The sequence below is a fragment of the Ictalurus punctatus genome, chromosome 6 (assembly GCF_001660625.3).
Source record: "Ictalurus punctatus breed USDA103 chromosome 6, Coco_2.0, whole genome shotgun sequence".
Lineage (NCBI taxonomy): Eukaryota > Metazoa > Chordata > Actinopteri > Siluriformes > Ictaluridae > Ictalurus > Ictalurus punctatus.
In genome coordinates, this window is record NC_030421.2 from 16,630,615 (window position 1) to 16,652,785 (window position 22,171).

Here is a 22,171-nt window from a genome sequence, read left to right on the forward strand (position 1 = left end):
GGGACTTCTTTTCTGGGAATGTCATCTTAAAGGTATTTTTTGGCATGTAACCGCTTCCTGTTCCTGACTTTCTCAGCTAAATGATCTGGTGAACCCATTAGTTTACCATTCACAAGACTATTTTAAAATCAGGATGTTTAGCACATTGTCTCTAAACAGATGTACATCCTCTTGAATGAAAGAGACGGAATAGAAGAATAGAGACAGGAAGACAGAGAGAGATAGAGAGAGAGAAACATAAGCATAAAAATGAGGGATTGTAAAAGTAAGTAAGACAGTATATAAGGTGATTTTCCCCTTAAAGTAAAGGCCATGATGTTCCTTTAGATTAGAGCTTGTGTTTCTTGAAACTATCAGCACACCTTTTATTACACAGCTAATTTATAGGCTAATAACATTATAGGCTAATCATTTCCATACACACGTCATAGAACACAGAAGTCTTGTGTTTCTTGGCAGGCAAAAATCTCTGAGTCGGTACAGGGCCAAAAAGGTTTCAGGACAGAGAGATTGGGAAAACCAACAGAACACATTTGCATCCAGTATTCAGTAAAAGGGCACATTTCAGTAGAACATTAATTGTGTGTTAACAAACACATTCATTCACATATAGGAGCTATCACAACACATCTGCTGTACACTGTGTATATAAGTGTATTAAAGCAACATTAAAGACCAGTTAGACCTACAAAGATATGCTGAACTAAATAAAATGAAAGCAACATGCTTCTCAACATATGGTCTTCTCATCCAAGGATCAATTCCTTTCCCATTTCCTTCAATCCAACACAATAGATCTTCCCTCAATTGTCTCCTGTTTTAGAGCGGATTATTTTGGCATGTGATATTGCGACCGTTTTCCTGTTCTTATCACTCATAGACATCTCGCTCTGCCTAGATCAACGCCTTTCCTCTCATGCAAATCCAAAGGTACACCCACCTACTCTCACATACACCCATACAGCCTCAGGGAGCACCTGCAGACAAAACCATGCCATACTCAGAGGGGTTTCCCCAAAGAGGATGGACACAGCTAAACTAGCAGTGGCAAATATGCAAAACATTTTCACAGACAATGTCTATGTAATGTGGGGTGACCTTTCACGTGGTGACATTCTACTATATACAGTTCTGAAACGTACTGCTTTCCTGAACTGAAACATGTTTCTCTTTAACATCAACCATTTCAACCAGAGGTGTACAAAGTACTGAGGAATTATACTTAAGTTAAAGTATAGATAATATGTCAAAATCTTATTCAGTTAACAGTGGAAGTATCCTGCCAGAAATATACTCAAGAGTAAATACTACTTTTAAATGTACTCAAGTATTAAAAGTGACATGTAAATGCGTTTAGCTGAGATAGTGAAGTTAAAGTCATGTTTTCATGTAAAAACTTTTATTTACTATGAACTTTTATTACTAATCCTTCTAGCACTAAGAAGATGATTTTGTTTTGTTAAAGCAGTGTTTCCTTGTTTTACACAGTGTTGCCTGAAAGCATCATTCAGTCTAGGTATGTTTGTAATATTTAGCTAGAATTTCACATGAGGGGTGTTCATCCTCAAGTTCCACAGTGCAGTACAGTGGCTTGTGCACCGTCAAACACACACAGCTAGCTATGATATTAATGACATTGTGTAGCACAGCCGATGGCGAACTGGCATGATTCTTGATTATTTTTTCCTACACTGATGAACTTCATTGGATGCTAAACTGAAATGATTGCATGCTAAAATTAGCTCATTACACTGAACAATTAGTAACAAGTTCTTTGAAAGTCTAAATTAAAATGTTAGGAGTAAAAAGTTTGTTTAATCTTGCAAATGCAATGAAGTAAGGGTACAATGGTATTCATTTTCAGCTGTACTCATGTAAAGTATAAATACAGCTATTATAAGTAATACTATAAATGTACACTTATGCAAGTATTTTGCGCCTCTGATCTCACCCAAAAAGTAAAGTTATAGGATTTCAAATTCTGGTTACCTCCAAATGTGGAGAAAGGTGAAAAGTGCATCTAAAAATTCTATTCCAGCTGCAATGCAGATATTTTCAGAAAGTTTTTACCTTCTGTTTACAAGCTGAAATGATTAGACTCTCAAACAACACTGTGTGATGAAACGACACTTCGCTAACAAGGCTTTAGACATCTTCTATTCCGTTTATTGTTCCTTCAGGGTCGCGCTGGAACCTGGAGCCTATCCCAGGGAGCATGGGGCACAAGGCGGGATACACCCTGGACAGGGTGCCAGTCCATCACAGGGCACAATCACATATACATTCACACACCCATTCATACACTACGGACACTTTGGACACACCAATCAGCCTACCATGCATGTTTTTGGACTGGGGGAGGAAACCGGAGTACCCGGAGGAAACCCCCGCAGCACGGGGAGAACATGCAAACTCCGCACATACAGGGCCACGGTGGGAATTGAACCCCCGACCCTGGAGGTGTGAGGCGATCGTACTAACCGCTAAGATTAAAAAGTTAATCAAACATTTTTCATGTCTTTTTTTCCCTCTGTGGAATTCAGCCACACAGCAGCTGGTAATTTTTCCCAGACCGTCACAGTAATATTAGCAAAGTACCATATAATGTCTAAAAAAGAATGTGCATGGGAAAGTATGTGATCATCATGTTCAAACCCATTTTAAATTCTGCTTAATAATATGAACATACGATACCCTTGCATGAATCAGATACAATGCATTGACTTTAGGGATTTATCTGTGAACTGTTTTCAATTCACAAACCTAACAGATGATTTCACCAAGATGAAGAATCTTGTTCTATATGTTTTCCTTGCATTTTCAGTGGTTTTTCAACTGCTGTCTCTTCTACTGTCTAGTGCAATTTAATACCACTTCTAATTTGATTACATGGCCCATAAGGAAATACTGAGATTTTCTCAAGACTTGATTCTAAGGAAACATATGGGATAATTATTCTTATCCCAATAGCTCCACCATATTTCCTGGGAAAGGGAGGAAATCCTATCGCACACTTCATATGAAACATCAGCCATTTAGTTAAAATGCATCTTTCATTGACTCATGCTAGTGTGTATAATCACTATTGTGGTTATGTTAATTCAACCTCAAAAAACACCTGTAAATAATATACCAAAAATAAATTATAAAAAAAAGGGACAAATTCCAAAAGTATATCCATTTACGCACTTATGTACTTTAATAAATGGCCACACATTCTATGCTATTTTCACTATTCTATTCAACTATAAACATTTACTAGTACTACTAAGATGTTACTTGATTTCGGTACTGTTCAGATTATTGAAATGGTCATGTAAACAATCGCTTTACAAATACAGACACCTGGATTTAAGCCAAAAATGAGGTTATTTGTCACATGGGTAATGCACAAACAGTATGTGTAAGCATAATTGGATGGAGACCAGCTGTCCCAGAAACAGTAGACCACACTTTAGAAAGTTTCAGTTCATTTATGATGTATTTAGACAGAAAACCAATTTATGACTACCAAATCAGACTATGCAAATCAGGTTTATTATGAAAATGTACAGACTTTCAGCTGTTTACAATGAACAAATCAAACAAAAGCAATTGAAATAGTTCAGCACAATGAATGCTTCATTCATCCGTTATGTTGAACTATTTCAATTGCTTTTGTTTGATTTGTTCATTGCAAACAGCTCAAAGTCTGTCAATTTTTACAATAAACCTGATTTGATAGGACGAATAATTTTGATTACAACTGTAGACTCAGGCAGACATGTTTACGTGACTCTCGCTATATCTGCAGGCAGTGCTTTGCATTGATGAGGTTGTGTAGAATTCTTGAATGATGCTGGTCTGAAAATAGCTTCTCCTGCAGGTCTATAATCAGTGTGGCTCATGGACCAACACAATGCGTTAAGTATGCTCTGACACTGTCACAAGGTTTTCATCAGGAAAGCACAAAATCAGATAAGGCCTAAAACACAGAGCTCCTTTCTTCCACTTTGGCAAATTACTTTACTTCTGAGAAGGTAAAGTATGATATTAATATACCACTGCAGAGTTGTAGTAACTCCTAGTACATGGTATTCTGCTGGAAAACATGTGCAACCAATATAATGAATGCCAATAGCAGTAGTTCCAAAACCACTTATAAGGTTTCCCCAATCTCTGATGGCAAAAAAGTTTCATGACATTTAAAATGTACAAAGGAAAACACACAGGACAGGAACAAATCTACACACACATGAGTGAAATTTGATCTTTCCCATGTGGGTCTTAACCTTTTGAACAAAAATGCCTGTGTTGACCTTTACAGTACTTCTATAATGGATAACAACGCTAACATACAATAGTCAATCCTCAGATCACAAACAATAACGCCTGGTGTTTTCCCAGACTATTAGCAGAAGACGTGCATCACTTCATCCCTTAATTTCTTATATAACCTTTCGCTGTAGTGGCCAATAACATGTTTTGGAAGCACGACATGCTTCTGTTTAGTTATATTAGCATTGCATTGCATTAGCATTGGACATTATTGATGAACAAATGTAAAAACATTGTTGGTTTACTTCTGTTTTAGATCTAAAAACAAAACAAAAGCCCTGCAATCAGAACCTAAACATGTCTAATACCGTGTCCCATAAGGTTTTGTTTTGATTGAGACAATAGTATAAAAAAGGTAGGCAAGCTATACTTTTGTCTAAAAGTCATTGTTGCACAAGACAGTTTCAGACTGTTTTCCATGTTTGTATGATAAAATCTCACAACCTTATATGGAAAAATATGACGTCAAGGTTCACCGGAAAAACTTATGACCATTAATGGCTAACGACCTGGTCGTCACTCCATGCTCATAGGCATTTAAATTAGAGGACAGAAAAGCTCTTTTTTAACCATTTTATTAAACAAGATGTGATATGCATGTTGCTTCTACAGAGTATGCTGCAATGCTTTTAGTTATAACTGAATTGTAACATACAAATTTTTTTAAATTATTACTGTTAAATGATTATTAAATGCCATCTTTAATTACACAGATTTTTTAACATTTGAAGCCATGTTTGAAACCAGGGGCTTTACTAATTAACTAGCTAGTTACCTCCTGGGTCTCTGCTATCCTGACACACTTACTAAAACCAGAAACCCATGAATTGTCCTACATACTGTCTTTAACAGGAATTAAAACTGTCCCTCAGATATAACGTGCTTCACTGCAGGGCTTAATATGAAGTTACTTTCACTACTTCCTATTGTCGTCTTCTTATCCCTAAACAAGCAGATGATATCTGACAGAGATACGGCCATGCATTACAGCAACAACAACAATTATGTTTTCATGGTGTCTCTGATTGTTGGGATTAGTGTAGTACTACATCAGGACTTTTAAACACAGAATAATTAAACACGATCTATAAAAAAAAATGAAAGTTGAAACTAAACTGCAAGAGTGTGTATCTTTAAATGTGTTATCTAGCAGCTCAGGTTAAGTAAGTCTAGTCAGTTTTATATATTAATATTAATTAGATATTTAATCAATATTAATTAACTGATGTCACTATGGCTAAAAATTCTTATTAATGAATTTATATATATATTTGTAAGTAATTAATGAGTAATAATCAGTTAATTAATAATTTTAATTTCTGGAAACACACTGTTCAGCTAAATTTCATCATTAGTTAGTTGCTTGTCCACATTTTAGGGGTATACTGTCAAACAGTGCAGGTTAGGGCATAGCAAGTGATTTCTATGGGGATAAATCAATCAGTCCCTCAGTTAGTATGTGAAATACTGCTCATATTGGAGCAAAAACACTCACACATACTAATATATTTTCACCAAAATATTTGAGCCCATACCAGTGATCATTTCTGGCTTATGTACTGGGGAACATCATTGGCGATTTGTTTTCAGAGGATTCCTTCATAATCATGCCATGCTGAAACAAATTCATACATGCTGTGCGAATCCCAGCAAACTAAAAGTGATGGGTAGATCCCTTTTAGGGGTATAACACAGTGACTCTATCTGTATCTGTATAATCCATGTATTGTTTAGGGCTACAATTCCCACTCTCCAGGTAGGTCTCCCCATCACATGACAACAAAGGTCGATGGCTAGCATTGTGTGAGGGGAACTAAGTATTCAGACACTTTTGTTTTTGATATTGAATTAAAAATGGAATTAAAAATTACATAATGAGTACTATTTAATATAATATTCCAGTGCATATATCCACTTCAAATTTACACACATTATATATATTACCTTTGTAGTCATAAATATGCACAAAAAAGTATATGGACACAAAAACTTAACAACATTAGTACTTTGTTGCAAAGCTGTTGTTGGCAGTTACAGCTTTGGGATGTCAACCACAAGAAGTCACCGTTCCCCATAGTGGTTCAATTTTGGCCCATTCCTCTTGACAAATTGTCCATAAATCATCCTCCATAAATTTTCAATGGGATTCAAGTCAGAAGAGGGCCAAGCAAGACCTTTTTCTGTTAATCTGGCTGCATGTTTGGGGTCTTAATCCCCAGACTCTCCCCAGTTTAATGTATTAGTACACTGTTCCTAATAAAGTGTTCAGTGAGTGTATAATATAGTGTCCAAAACTTGTGTCCAGTAACTAAGGAATACATACATTTTTTGTTACTATTTAAACATACAAAGTCAAGACATTATGTGTATAAATCTGAAGGGGATATATTCACTGGAATTATATTAAACAACAACAACAAAAGCCTCCAAATCCTCACTGTATGTATTTTAGAGCTTTTATGTGCACATTCCTTTTACAGGGTTAAATATCAAACCCAGCCCTGCTTCAACACTCCCTGGACACTCCCATTTGAGAAGTGCACACTTTGCAGAAGAGTCCGGATTCAAGTCAGAAGAGGGCCAAGCAAGACCTTCTTGAGTTATTTCGGCTGTATGTTAGGGTCGTACTAACCAGACTCAATTTCTTGGCTAATGAGATTAAATTCTCATCTAATATGTCCTTTGGGTACAAAGGTACATTGCAGCATTCATGTTTATTTCAATGATGTGCAATTCCCCAGTATTGCTCACAGATAAGCAGCCCAATATCATAATGCTCCAACCTCCATACTTCACTGAGTTACAGTGTTCTTGGGATCATGTACACAACCCTTCTTTCTCTAAAGATAGCAAGCTGAATTTTTGGCAGAGTTCTATTTTTGTTTATTTTTTCTGACTGTTCCAAAAGAGATTTGTCTAAATGCTTTTACAGGTGCATCTTGGTACAGTTCACGCACAACAATCTCTGGAGTTAACTCAGAATGGTGCAATAGGGAAAAAACATCCAGTGAGCAGCAGTTCTGCAGACAGAAATGCCTTGTTGATGAGAGAGGTCAACAGAGAATGGCCAGACTGGTTCGAGTGGACAGAAAGGCTACAGTAACAGTAAAGCAGAAAAGCATCTCAGAATGTACAACATTTTGAACCTTGAGGCAGATGGGCTGCACTAGCAGAAGACAACGTCGTGTTGCATTTCTGTCAGCCAAGAACAGAAAGCTGAGGCTGAAGTGAGCACAGGCTCACCCAAAACTGGACAGTTGAAGACTGGAAAAACATAGCCTGGTCTGATGAATCTCAATTTCTGCTGAGGCAGGTGATAGGGTCAGAATTTGGTGCCAACAGTATGAATCCAAGGACACAAGCTGCCTTTTATCAACAGTCCAGGCTGGGTAGGTGGTGTAATGGTGTGAGGAATGTTTTCTTGACACACTTTGGGCCCAGTAATACCAATCAATTATCATTTCAATGCCAAAGCCTATTTGAGTATTGTTGCTGACCATCTGCATCCCTTCATGGCCACAATTTATCCATCTTCTAATGACTATTTCCAGTATGATAAAGCACCATGTCACAAAGCAAATGTCATCTCAAACTGGTTTCATGAACATGACAATGAGTTCAATGTTCTTCAGTGGCCTTCCTAGTCAGCAGATCTGAATCCAGTAGAACAGTTTTGGGATGTGGTAGAAAGGGAGATTCACAGCATGAAAGTGCAGCTAAAACATGTGCAGGAACTATGTGATGCAATCATGTCAACATGGACCAGAATGTTTCCAACATCTTGTGGAAGCCATGTCATGAATAATTGAGGCTGTTATGAGAGAAAAGTGAGGCCTACGCAGTATTAGTATATTGTTCCTTATAAAGTGCTCAGCGAGTGTATAATATAGTGTCCAAATCTTCTTCCATATCAATTTAGTTTTTAAAAAAAAAAAAAAAAGATAAGGAATACATACATACAAGTCAAAGACATGAAATTTCATGACATGAAAAGTGAAAAGACATGAAAAGTGGATTTATGCACTGGAATTATTTTAAACAACATCAACAACAACAACCGAATCGTCACTGTATATATTATAGAGCTTTAATGTGCACTAGTGATGTGTCGTTCATGAACGATTCATTCATTTTAAACGAATCCTTAATATCACTTGGGAATAACGAGTCTCAGATAGTGATCCGTTCATTTTTGACCACGCATGTGCTGCAACACCCCCATAGATTCTGTACAGGAAACAGAAATGATTAGTTCATGTCTCGAGTCTTTGGGTTCGAGTCGTCCGTTCTTCCGGTGACAATCCCATAGGCAATGCACCATGCAATACCGGAAACAGAAATGATCAGTTCATGTCTCGAGTCTTCGTGTTCGAGTCGTTCGTTCATCACGTCACAACCCCACTGCATTCAGCCTATGTGGCAGTCACCGGACGAACAAACGACCCGAAGACTCGAGATGTGAACTAATAATTTCTGTTTCCGGGGAACAGATGTGACAGATATAACGTGACAAAAGAAGGAACGACTCGGATCAGGATTTGAGGTGAACTAAGACCAGCTAAGCAATTAATAAATCATTTCTGTTTCTCATAATTGGGCCTCGGCTGCATTAGCCTATAATTTATTTTATATTCCAAATGTGATCGACGTTTGCGTAAGTACTATATGTGCTGGGGAATTTAGCATGTAACATTTTAATCATATTCTGCTGAAATGAACGAAATGACTCGAAAAATGATTCGTTCATTTTACATTCAAAGATCCGAGTCAGTAAAATGATCCGATCACCAATGTGCACATTCATTTGACAGGGTTAAATATCAGACCCAGCCCTGCTTCAACACTCCCTGGACACTCCCACTTGAGAAGTGCCTAGTTTGGCACGCTAGTGATGCGCATCATATAGCCTCCTTTTAATAATAAAATAACTTACTGCGTTAACTTCTGTCGTCAGGACGAGAACGATGAGACAAATCAAAAGAACCCTACAAAACAAACAAACAAACAAAAAAAAGCATGAGAGAAATCACGCAAAAGATTGTGGTGTATTTATGGATGCGTTATAAATGCAATGTCTAAAGTGTTGGTGGAGTTTACCTCAGGATTTTCACTACTCCCCGGTGCTGTGGCTGCATCACTCCCTCCATCCGCAATTTACATTTCATTCTCTCTCTCCTACACGCTCACTCAGGAACGCCGTTACCACATGGCAGCACCACACACACACCACCTACAGTTTTGTAAGAGTTTATTAGATTTCCAGAGCGAAAGTATATGGAAGAAAGGAACTATACACCATAACTTCTAGCATACAGCTAACATATGACGTGCAGTGCTCGTGGCTGACAACAAACTTATTTCTAAACAAGACCTACATAGCCTGCTGTGTTCACGGGAATTTTAGGGTGGGAAAGAACGTTAACCCTGAAATGAATGATTCTCGGTTGTGTTTATGCACAAAATACATTCCAAACTGTAAACACACCACTTAAAAAACACACACATTCCTCAAGTTCACACGGAATTAATCAAAGTGAGCGCTCTTACCTCAGCACTCGCGCTCCTGGACAGGCGAAAGCGACGCGCGCGCACGTTGGAAGACAATAATATTAATAATAATAATAATAAAGCAAAATAAAAGTCCTGAAATACGACTGTCCAAGCTTCTTTTAGACGCCAAATGTTAATCTCTGCTTGGTCTGTCGGACTTTGGAGATACTTTCTCTCAACTATGTTGAAAAGTGAGTGCTTGTTTGGCACACAGGGCTGTGCTCGGACGTGCTGAAGTTAGTGGGAGGTCTGGGGGGTGTGAGGGGTGTGTGTTTGTGTGTTACACTCATCTAGGAGCTGTTGGTTTGACCAGATCAGCATAACGTCCAGAGCAAAGATGCGGACAAAACCTGTACATTAGGCTCCAGAGCAAAAAATAATAAATAAAAGTAGATATTTCAGGAGGAACACCGGCGGACGAGCTGTGTTTGTGTGTCTATCTGTAGCGCTGTGAAGATCAGCTGCAGGCGCCATGCGCGTCTTAAGCGGCTTGGTGTTTCTTCTGGCAACCGTTTTGTTCAGAGCAGACCCGAGCAGAGCGGAGGTAAGTTCACTTCATACAATATGTTTGTTTGTTTGTTTGTTTATTTGCTTGTGACATTTGTCAGATCGTGTGCAAAGTGCGAAATCTGAGTCGGTATTCAAGACAGTAGTTAGAGCCATCACTGTTTACTATCCATCACTCTTTATTACCACTGAACATTCTATGAGATCAAAGGCAACACGACTTTGGAAAAAAAATTAAATAAATAAATAAATAAATAAATAATAATAATAATAATAATAATAATAATAATAATAAATAGTGTATACTACACGTCTCTGAATAATGCTTTCCATTTTTTTAAATTATTTTTTTTAGTAAAACTGTACCTTGTGTACTTTGGATATATAAATTAATATTATATTCATATTGTACCTGTTTTGATATGATCAAATATGGAAGTCGTTATACCCTGTTAGTTTACCCATAACATCCTGTCTTATTGGACTAATACAAACAACTACAGTATGTAGCCTAATAGTTTAGATGTGATGCCTTTTAGTACCACAGTTCATCTGTTCATCTTGTTACTGGACAGATAAGAAGTCTGTCTGTCCATTCTTTAGTGCATGCTGGCCCCTCCTCTGTGGGTCAGGACCTCTGGAAACTGGGTGGAGGCAGCTTGGATTTGGAAGGGTGGGGTGAAAGATACCAGAAAGTGTCATAAACACATAAACACTCGTTTGAATATAAATCGTATTATCCCTACACTTGTGCTTGATCTGTGTTTATAAAGTAGTTGAGAGTATGTAGCAGCTCAGGAGATTAAAACCGCCATCTAAATTAGAAGTAGTTTAGCTTGTATTTATACCATTTTAACATCTAGCTTTAAATTTAAATTCACTTAAATGTCTTCAATTTCCAGAGAAAATTAAAAGATAGAGTCCCTAGACCCCCTTTTAACAATGAACATCATTTGGGAGTGTTGGTGAGGGATTTAGAGAACCTTTAGAGAACACTAAATGCATGCTAAATACATAATTCAATATGATTATGATTCCTGGGCCTGGAATTTTTTCATTCAAGTGTTGTCATTCCATATAAACTTTGTGTCAAACATTAACAGTGGATAATTTACGACCCATTTTCAATTAATGCAAAAACCATTTCTGAATACAAGTGTGCTTGATGATGTGAATGTCTGGAATAGTTACTGGCCTGAAACGCCCACTGCTTACGTTTAGTGATAGTCCCTTGGAGAAGTTCTTGCACAACATTGTTGAATTCTACTTTTTACAGATTGAACTTGCACTTTAGCTAACACTCTTTCCACTTTCCTGTTTGTGTCCTTAGAGCCTATAAGACCTATGCTGATCACCTAAAGCTTAGTTTGGCTTAACAGTCAGTTAACTGGAGTTCACAGTAATGCTTAAATTAAACATACCAGTAGGCCACTGTGGAAGATAACTGTATAATAAAGATTTGATGAATTTTTTTTCCATACTAAAGACAGTAACTACTTCTTGACCATTAGCAGCTTATACATAAGGGCAGGTGAGACAGAGGCCCTCATATATCTGCCTTTCAACAATCGTTAATCTTTATAAAGTCCTCATTAAGGATTCCATACATTAGTATTTCATGAATATACCAATTACCTCTTTGACTGACCAACAAAAAAAAAAAAAAGTTGCTATTTGATAGATGTAACCTTGGGGCATAAAACACACTACCCTATTTAGCTTCCATAGAGTTGTTATTGCATCTTGTGGGAACTGCAAAAAGCTCTAATAGAGGCCCATTGGGGCAGGATTCACACTGCCCTATGTTTGTTCTATGATTATTTTCAGTTTGGGGGACAGTTAATGAGAAAGTTTTTATGGCCAATTGGGCTAGTTTAAAAATACTCTGCGGATGTTAAGATCCTGTTTTATAGCAAATAATTGGAATGAAATAGAATAGAATTCCACAAACAAAAGCAGATGTAGTTGGTCTAGAAATTTCGATGAAACTTGGCAACCCTGGTTAATGATATTAGCTCTTCTATGCATGTCTCACAGGAAACAAACCAGCTGTATCAATCTCAACAAAAAAAACAACAACAAAAACACCGGATAAAAATTCACTAGGTAAAGTGTGATAGTCTTCTGACTTAATTTAGTTTGAGGCTATGCCATTATTAATGTTGTCCTGCCTCACCAAAACCCTAAAGTTGGAGCTCAGTTAGATCATGATGATCTCTACCGTCTACCTGAAATATAGATTTGATAGATTTTTTTATCTTAAGGAAATCAATTTAATAGATAGCATTACCATATTTACTTACAATTTTACAGTTTAAGAGCCTCTTGCTCTACTATGCAAACAGTGTTTTCTTGTCTCAAATTAATCAGAGCGAAGTGCAGAATGATCCAGATTATAATGCTAGGTGGGAAAAAAAGAATTCCAAGTACAATCAGTCCTGAAGTAGTTTTGAGTAACAGTTTTGTTATTCATCTGCCTGTAGATTTACATTAATATGAAGCTGGTGGTCCTGATAATTTGAGCTTGGCTGAACTTCCAAGAAGTTATTACTGTTTTTGTTTATTCTCCGAGATTCCCATGTGTGTCCAGATTAGCTCCTATCAGATTAGTGTACCTGCCAAATTTTTCACTTCCTGAGATTAATCGACCTTGCAAGGGTTGAGGGATAAAATAAATCCTTGTTGAATCAAATTCAGTGTACGGCATGTTGAACCGACAAGTAGTTAAGTGAATTGGAATGATGCAGCTGAAACACCACATTGTTTGGGGAGGCATCCTGTTAAACCTATAATAAACCTATAATACTAAAACTCAAGTGTTCCATGAGTCCAAAAAGAAATGTATTTTTTAGTTACTAGTATGTACTACTACTTCCAAATTATACAAATTCCACCTTACTAGATTTGAAATGATCCTGTGTATCCTGCTTCTTTGCTTTGTTTCATTGCTTTATCTGTCAGATTCCTGGAAGAGGCATGTTTTTAAGGTGGGTGTGTGGAAGGGAATAGTGAATGAAGATTGAAGGCCAGGAGGAAAATCATGATAGACTTCACCCCACTCATATGTTGACCATCCTGTACAGATCTTACTGTTCTGCTCTCTCTCAGGGGAGGAATGTAAAAAATTTAACAACAGAGGAAATAACAGTAACTACTGTTTATCTTCCTGACTCTCTGTCCATTTGCATCCCGTCGTGTGAGAGAGGCGTGGGTGACACAGCCAACATTTTCAGCCAGTTTTGTGCCAAAAATATTTTAATGCTATGTTTGGAAATATTAATTGAATTACAGTTTAGTAGAAGTTACTTTTTGGAGCATTTGACGTGTTTCTTAATGCATACTCTGATAAATTAAAACTAGTTAGGACCTCAATGATAAAAGAAATAGCAAAGTTTCCACAATTTGGACAGGATTTAAGTTGATATTGCTATTTAGATGGAAACTATTGTGTTTATTGTTTAGGATGCTGTGGCTAGCTGTTAATTAGGAAATGTGTCACAGAAATTATAGGTATCATTCTTCTTTTGAGCCCTAAATCCAAGATCTTGGAATGATGCCCCTAAGTTTGTAGAGGAAAATCAGCATGATCAGCTAATGTTAAGGCTTTTACTTAGAAGCTAAAAAGCGAGACATTTATTCCTTCTTCCAGCAAAAGTAACTAGAATAGCTTCTAACCAATTATGTCCACTAACTGGGATTGTCTTTAACTGAGAAACACCTTTGGGCAAACATTTTAGCTACCTGCTAATAGGATGTACTTGAGTTTCCTTTATTGTTTTTCTGAACCATGGTAGAAACAGTCAAGTTGATTTCTATGGTCTATAACCCACCACTAGTCTGAGATAATTTTCCTTTATATATTGATCTAGTTTGCATATCATTTTACAAATGCTTGCATGTGAGCATGCAAAAATTCTAGGTGGTCTTGGAGAACAGAGTCATTGGGCTTTGATGTCCTTAACCCACTTCACTACCCAAAGATCACCAACATAGCCAAAGAGTCTCATAAATTCAAACACAAACAGTATTGTGTTTAGAACTCTCATCTTATGGTTTGCACTTATGTAATTTGAAAGTAATAAATCAGCACTGTTTATTGTCATCTTTTTTTCTATAGGGAAAGAAAGGAACACACATGGCTTGTTACAGACACAAATCTACATGTGTTTTACACAATGGAGGTGTCCTTTTGTATCTGTGACACCAGCAAACCTTTGGGTTGTTTGTACAGTTGAGTCCATCACCTATTCATCCTAACAGCAATAATAAATTCAGTCTTAAACTTTGAGACTTCTCAGGTTACCCATGCTGTGATTTGCGGGGGATGAATTGGCCATTGGGAGTTGTGGAATATCAGCTTCCTGCACTGAAAGGATAGCTTGAGCCTGGAGAATAGCTGTAGCAGATCCTTTGGTCTCAGCACTGGCAGATTGCCTGTTCAACTGTTCACATCCTTTTGTGCCTTCCACCTGCCTTGTCAATCAAATCCCTAAAGATGACAACATTAGAAAAAGAAGCGAATGTCTTAGCCTGGCATTAGCTCTAATGAGTTCCAAAACATTTCCTAAATTCAAGGGCCAAATTGAGGCAAAAATATTTGATTATCAATAGTAATAGCAAAGGGGCACATATGTTGTAGTAAAGAAACATCCTACTTGTGTCCATATGATTCCTGAAGGATCTCTATTCCCTACAAGCAACAAAGTGCATTGTGGAACACTAAATGTAAGGCTGTAGCTACATTTCATGAGTGCACTGACCAACTCATGATTTTAGGTTAGCAAAACATTTTCTGAACATCACAGTTGTGGAACATTTGGTTTTTTAAGAATCTGTTACGTTTACATAAGAATCTGGGTATTCACATTGTTTATTAGAAGAAGCCTTTATTTGTCGCATATACATTAAATCACAGTGAAATTCTTTTCTTTGCATATCCCAGATTGTTAGGAAGTGAACATTCCTACAACGTTACTGTAACAAATTTTCCAGTAAACTGTGTTAAGAATGTTAAATTAACACTTTGAAGCAAACATTTGATTCTGGAATGTTGCAGTTTATCCTTATTGAAACTTGTGGAATAATTACTGAACATTCTAATAACACTCCCGGGTGGATGTTCTGCACAAAATGTTTTCAGACATAGTGACTTTACAGCAAACAGGGTGCCGTTTCAGACATAGCTTTACTCTCTTTATTTAATTTATTGCCATGGCTACAATCTAAACTGCATGGTCATGGTCATGTGGGACTATCAGTTGTTTGGGCACAGGAGTCCCATTAGAGGTATCTCTGAGCAGAATCATGTCTAAAGGCATCTAAACAAATTTAGTTAAAATGACATTGTTAAGTCCTAAGGTAAATTAACGTTCCTGTTTAATGCTAAACTCTCCATTTGCTCTAGTGTGCTCTCTTACTGATAGAACAGTGATTTTCAGGTACATGTGTCCTCTTTTGTCCACCAGGAAGATATCATATTAACTGAGCATATTTAGTGTTTTCTGGAGGCTTGTTTGTGCAGTTGGCTTTGTGGGTCCCAAAACAGGTGCTAATGGACATGCAGTCCATCACTGCTCTAGGCCATATAAATTGTTCTTGAGGGAGGATGTCATGACACACCTGGGGTATTTGGCCTTGTATTTGTTTTTTTTTGTTTGTTTTTTTGTTTTTTTAAACAATTGTCTTTTTGGTATGATGCAATTTGTGATTAGTTTCATTTATTAGTTTCATTCATCACACCTTGATCTAATTGATGGGACAGAGGACTCGTCAGAAACGCACCCAATTCTGAAATCACTTATGCACACACAGAGCACTGTCTTCCTTTATAAAGATTGTAACATTGTCCTATATCGAGAAGCAGAATCACACATTTTGAACTGCTTCACACATATATTAACCCATTGCGAGAGTGATACATGACAGTGATTTTTCAATTCTGCATTGCATTATGGTTGAGCAGTCAGACCCGTGCATTGCTTTGGCCTTTATGGAAGTATCTCATGGTTACAGAAAAACGAGTCTGATGGGATGGATCTTATCAAAAGGTTCTCTCAAACACATATGGTAATTAAGCACAGAAAAGCATTCTCATGTGACCCTGGTTGCATTCTTCCAAAACAAGAGAGAACCTCGTCATTGAGAAAAATCAGTAAATGCCTCATTTTCGCATCTATAAGCAGGCTTTACAGACCTCCATGCAATTCCTAGGAGAACAGTTTGCCATTGTTGCATAAAGAACCACTCTTAATGCAATGTTTCATTTGCAGCCTGATCCTGCTATTGTTTGAAAGGCCAGGAAGGCTAGTTTATTTCCTACAAAGGTCCCTATAGCACACAGATGAAACCAGAGGCTGTGGGCCTCTTTTTCTGGTAGTGCATGTATATTTTTATGAATCAAATTTACACAAATTTATATATTTTTTTCAAACTGCGTAGCACAAATACAGTGGGGGAAATAAGTATTGAATGCGGCAACTTTTTTTTTCAGTAAATATATTTCCAATGAGGTTATTCACATGATGTTTTCACCAGACCTTGGTGTTAATTCAAGAAATCCACACATATAAAGAAATCCAAACATAAAAGTCTATAAATAAAGTTATATGTAATAAAGCGGAAAAAAGTATTGAACACACTAACTGAAATGTATTTAATACTTAGAGGAGAAGCCTTTGTTTGTAACGACAACTTCAAGACGCTTCCTGTATGAAGAAATTAAAGGGTCGCAGTGTCCATGTGTGATTTTTGCCCTGTTCTTCTAAACATATTGTCTTTAAATCTTGTTCAATTGGATTCAAGTCAGGTGATTGACTGGGCCATTCTAACACCTTCATTTTTTTTCTCTGAAACCAATTGAGAGTTTCTTTTGCTGTATGCTTTGAATCGTTGTCCTGCTGGAAGGTCCACCCACATCTCATCTTCATTATGCTGGTGGATGGCAGCAGATTCTTCTCAAGAATCTCCCAGTAAAGGGCTCCATTCATCGTTCCTTCAATTATGTGAAGTCTGCCAGTACCACGTGATGAAAAACAGCCCCACACCATGATGCTTCCACCTCCAAACTTCACTGTTGGTGTAGTGTTTTTAGGGTGATGTGCAGTGCCATTTCTTCTCCAAACATGGTGTGTAGTATAACAGCCAAAAAGTTCAGTGTTGCTTTCGTCTGACCAGACTACACTCTCCCAGTATTTCATAGGCTTGTCCAAATGAGTTGTAGCAAACTTTAAACCAGCTTCGACATGCGTTTTCTTTAGTAATGGAGTCTTGCGGGGTAAACGTGAGCAGTGGAGTGCATTGCCTTTTGTTTTCTCTGTGACGATGGCACCTGCTGCCTCCAAGTGTTTCTGGAGTTCTTTCAGAGTGGTCCTTGGCTCTTGGGCTACTCTTCTAAATATTCTTTTGACTCCCTAGTCAGAAATCTTGCGACGAGCTCCAGTTTGTGTCCGGTTGATGACGGAGTGATGTTGCTTCCACTTGTGGATAATGGACCCAGTGGTGCTTACTGGAAGATTCAGAAGTTTTGAAATACATCTGTATTTGATTCCATCAAGATGTTTTGCAACAATAAGGTTGCGAAGGTCTTCGGAGAGCTCTTTGCTTTTACCCATCATGAGATGTTTCTTGTGTGACACCTTGGTAACTAAAAACCTTTTTTTAGACCATCGATTTACTAACCCAGCTGATATTAATTTGCACAGATAGGAGGTATAATTACTTTCTAACTACTTATGGATTTCAGCTGGTTCCTTGCCTTACCTTGACTTGGAGAACTGCTTTTTTTTAGCGTGTTCCATACTTTTTTCCTGTGTCATTCCACTTTATTACACATAACTTTATTTATGGACTTCTTGAATTAATACTGATGTCTGGTGAAAATTTCATGTGAATAGCCTCATTGGAAATATATTTACTGAAAAAAATGTTGACGCGTTCAATGCTTATTTCCCCCACTGTATATTAATCAATGGAAAAATATTTTGAGAGCAGAAATTGACTAGATGTATAACTAAACCAATTATGATGCATTTCGCTCTGAGACCACATCAGTGAATAAAACTATTATTTGTTGACAGAATGGAAGTATGAAGAGATATTGATAAACCCAGTGCAGTCTTGTATACCAAATTATATAGAACAAGATTAAATAAAGATAGTGAAAGTATTTTTAATGTGTATGCAATTAATGCAATTATATGTATGTGTATTTGAAAGAGAGAGGGAGAGATAGATAGATAGATAGAGAGAGAGAGAGAGAGAGAGAGAGAGAGAGAGAGAGAGAGATATTTTGTCTTTGGGTAAAATAAATGTCCCCATTAGGGCATCACAGTGGTGCAGCAGTTAGCATTGGCACCTCAAAGCTCCAGGGTCCCTGGAGCTTGGTTAATGTATGTCTGTCTGAATGAGTGTGTGAATGTGTGTGTATGTGGTGTCCTGCTTCCCATTCATGTATTCCTGCCTCGTGCTCAGTGTTTCTGGGGTAAACTCAGAATCAACCACAGCCCTAATTAGGATATAGCGGTTACTGAAGATTAATGAGTAAATGAAAGGCCCCCATTATGATAGTAATAAACAATTACTATTACAATCATTCAAAATGAACCATTCAAGATTATGGGGAAATTTCACAAAAGACACTGTGTCTTACAGCACAAACATGCAGCTTTTACAGTATATAAAAACTTAAAAAGCTCTGAAGCTTACCTTTAGTTTAGGGATAGATATAGCATTATTTACCACCACAGTGATAATAAAACCAATGTGTGTGTGGGTGGGTGGGTGTGTGTATATGCGCACTTGTGTCAAATCAGATTTTTTTTCCCTCTAGGTTATATTGTAATATTTTGATGCTTCTATACTGGTTTTGTTCCTTACAGTAGTGTTTACTATATAGTATATTCCTGGTTCAGCACATGTAGTAGATACAGAATCACTAATATCTTGAAAACAGACACTGGCTATTGCTGGCTGAGGTGCAGACCAACCTGAAACTGCAATGGAAGACATTGTTTTTATACTTTCTACCTTACAAATTATGTTTAGAAGTAATAATTGAGTGCAAATTAAGTCTGTTTCCCCCCATGGATGGAAAACATGCTTTAACGCATTACAGGAACCATAAGTTTTATTATCAGTGCACTTACCTGAGGTTTAAATCAGCCAGACTGTGTCAGACTGAAACCAGACACAGATACTTTGTCACTTTGGCAACCTGTGTCATGTAACATAATTGTCTATATATAGAGCTTGGCAATAATGTCGGTTTCCATTTGAATCCATCCTGTCCTGTGTCACACAGCGTGGGAAGAGGAATCCTGTCTGAGGGCAGGTCACTTCTGGATGTGGGTTTATTGTTAGTCCACACTACATCAAACTGCAAAGACGTCATTATGCTTTAAACAACATGCTCAGAATACGTTTATCTTAGATTTCTAGTGCTATGGCTGCAATGTGATTAAACTGTCTAGCCATAACAAATGTCATAGTGCTTTAGTGATCTGTTGCTTCTTCTGTGGTTTCCGAATGGAGTTTGTACAGAAATATATTGAGAAATTCAGTCACCACACTCCATCCCTTCAGTATTCATGAGAAAGAAATGGGTAAATTGGGGCAGACAGATGGATAGAGCGAGCTTTTGTCGGTGGTTCTTGAGCTGACCACATGTATTTGTAGCTGAGATTAACAGTTAGGAGCTTTAATCAGATAGATGTGTGTATATAAATTATTTGTAAAACATCTGAGATGTACTGAACTATGCAGTTGGCACCGTCTCCCTTGGGTCTTTTGCATATCTTTATGATGTTACGAAACATGTTCACGAGTTGTTTGCATTGGGCTTGTAAAAACCGACCACAGCCTCATTCTTCTCTTCTCTTCCTCCTCCTCTGTTGTGCTCAATACCCTGTTTGTTCAGATGAGAAACTGGACAGTTGCAAAATCTCCGTGGCCTTTTTCAGAAGACGGCTCTATTTTAAGTGCTTCCAAAAAGGATCTTGGTTTCAACATAACAGCACTACAAACAATTACATCTTTTGTTTGTCTCGTTTTTCTGTTTTTATCCTTTGTTAATGGTTAGCATTCTCAGAGCCAGGGAGTTTTTCATCTGTTGTTTATTCCCCCCATGTGCTAAAATTGTGTTTCATGTGCCATGTGCTTGGAATCATCTGTTTGACTGCCTTTATGCATTTTACTGCTCATGCACCGCTCCTGAACTGTAAAACAAATCATTGGGTTATTTTTTTTTACCTATTGATTAAGAAGCCAAATGACCTTTTTAAGCTTCACAAACAGACGTCTCAGGTTTGGAATCGCTTTCATTCTTACAGAATGACATAACATAATTGAGTGCATAAAACATAGTTTGAATGTGTGTGCAATGTTTGTATATACTCTATTCTAAATGTTTTACTTATCTATTAAATAATTACAATCACCAAAATATGAATTCCCAGTCCGCATGTTTAAACATCGAAATCCTCCTTGACATCGAAATCCTTTTTAAAATCTTATATCATGCCTGTGCACTGAGATTTTTGGATTCTTGCACGTGGTGGAAAGTTTTCAGTTGTGTCTTGGATGTTGTAGGTCAGTTCTCAGACAGTAATGTAGTAATGAGTACAAGTATGAAGACGTGGTCATAGGTGAGACAAGAAAATCACTTAATGACTAAGGCAGGACCTCAGTTTACACCAGTGAAGAATCTGAAGGGCAGAGGTGAACTCTGGGTGCATGAGCAGCTGAATCTTTGGGCAGGTCTGTGAAGTGTCAGATAAACTAGGCTTTAGCAGCACTAGCTGATCATATGTTCTCTTACTACTGTAGACTGAGAGGTTTTTTTTTTTTAAATGCTGTTGAAATTCGAAATGGATTTGAAAATGAAAACGGATTGTTCAACAAAACAGACTTCATTTGAACGCGGTAATGAATTTCCTGGTTACACAGTTGCACTATTTGACCATGTAGCACACAGTTATAGAAGGGATTTAGTTATAATTGCACTATATGTTGTCACCCAGATGGGGATGGGCTCCTTTTTGAGTCTGCCACCGTCGCCTCTGGCATGCTCATTGGGGATAAATTCATACGTTTATAATTTATATCCCGAATATATATATATATTTCTGTAGAGCTGCTTTGGGACAGTGTCAATTGTTAAAAGCGCTATACAAATTGTGGTTAGCAGTTAGCCTATTATATGCTGATCCTCATATAATCTTACCAGTGCAAGAAGATCCTTGGTTCTCTATGGCTCTCAAAAACCCGTATCAGCATGAGAAGGACTCTTTGGGATCTGGTCACTTCTTTACTGGACTGGATGATGGCCTAATGAGGTCATAATATGGTCCATTTGTGTTTCCATTTGCTATGTTTTGCCAGTGTGAATGGCTGTCTCCTTCCATCATTAACCCTTCAGAGTGAGAGCCTGATGAATGGTTTTACCTAGCTACTGCATAACAATTTAAAAGCTGAAGTGTTCCCTCTCTCAATCCTTCTCACTCAATCTCTCTCTCTCTCCTATACATGTATACGAATTCCCGCCTTAAGTTTCCTATTTTAACAGAATTCCAAACACCCGTGGCAGTCATTGACTTTTCATAGTGAGCATATCTGGCCTATCTTTCATGTCATCTAAAATGTTAACCACAGCTTGTGTGTGTAAGCATGTTTGTAAAAGTGTATATGTGTTGTCCCATTTTTCTTCCCATCCCAATGGTAAATTAATCCAGAGTCATGCAAGGACATTTGAATGTTTAAATGTGACTGTGCATGTTCAAACAAGTGTGTGTACCAAGTTTGT

At 37.5% G+C, this 22,171-nt stretch overlaps 2 protein-coding genes across 3 annotated transcripts in view; one reads left to right on the forward strand and one right to left on the reverse strand.

Moving 5' to 3' along the window:
* The window catches only part of col4a2 (collagen, type IV, alpha 2), a 75,843-nt gene extending 65,804 nt beyond the window's left edge, over window positions 1-10,039 (reverse strand). For both annotated transcript variants that reach the window (XM_017469389.3, XM_017469386.3), the window contains exons 1-3: window positions 9,865-10,039; window positions 9,415-9,547; window positions 9,251-9,302 (exon numbers count right to left, since the gene is read on the reverse strand). In XM_017469389.3, coding sequence (XP_017324878.1) covers window positions 9,251-9,302; window positions 9,415-9,482 — 120 coding nt within the window. In that variant the 5' untranslated portion in view covers window positions 9,483-9,547; window positions 9,865-10,039. The remainder of the gene's footprint in view (window positions 1-9,250; window positions 9,303-9,414; window positions 9,548-9,864) is intronic.
* Window positions 10,040-10,185: 146 nt separating this feature from the next.
* The window catches only part of col4a1 (collagen, type IV, alpha 1), a 51,357-nt gene continuing 39,371 nt past the window's right edge, over window positions 10,186-22,171 (forward strand). The window contains exon 1 of the mRNA XM_053680901.1: window positions 10,186-10,411. Within this exon, the coding sequence (XP_053536876.1) occupies window positions 10,340-10,411 (72 nt within the window). The 5' untranslated portion in view covers window positions 10,186-10,339. The remainder of the gene's footprint in view (window positions 10,412-22,171) is intronic.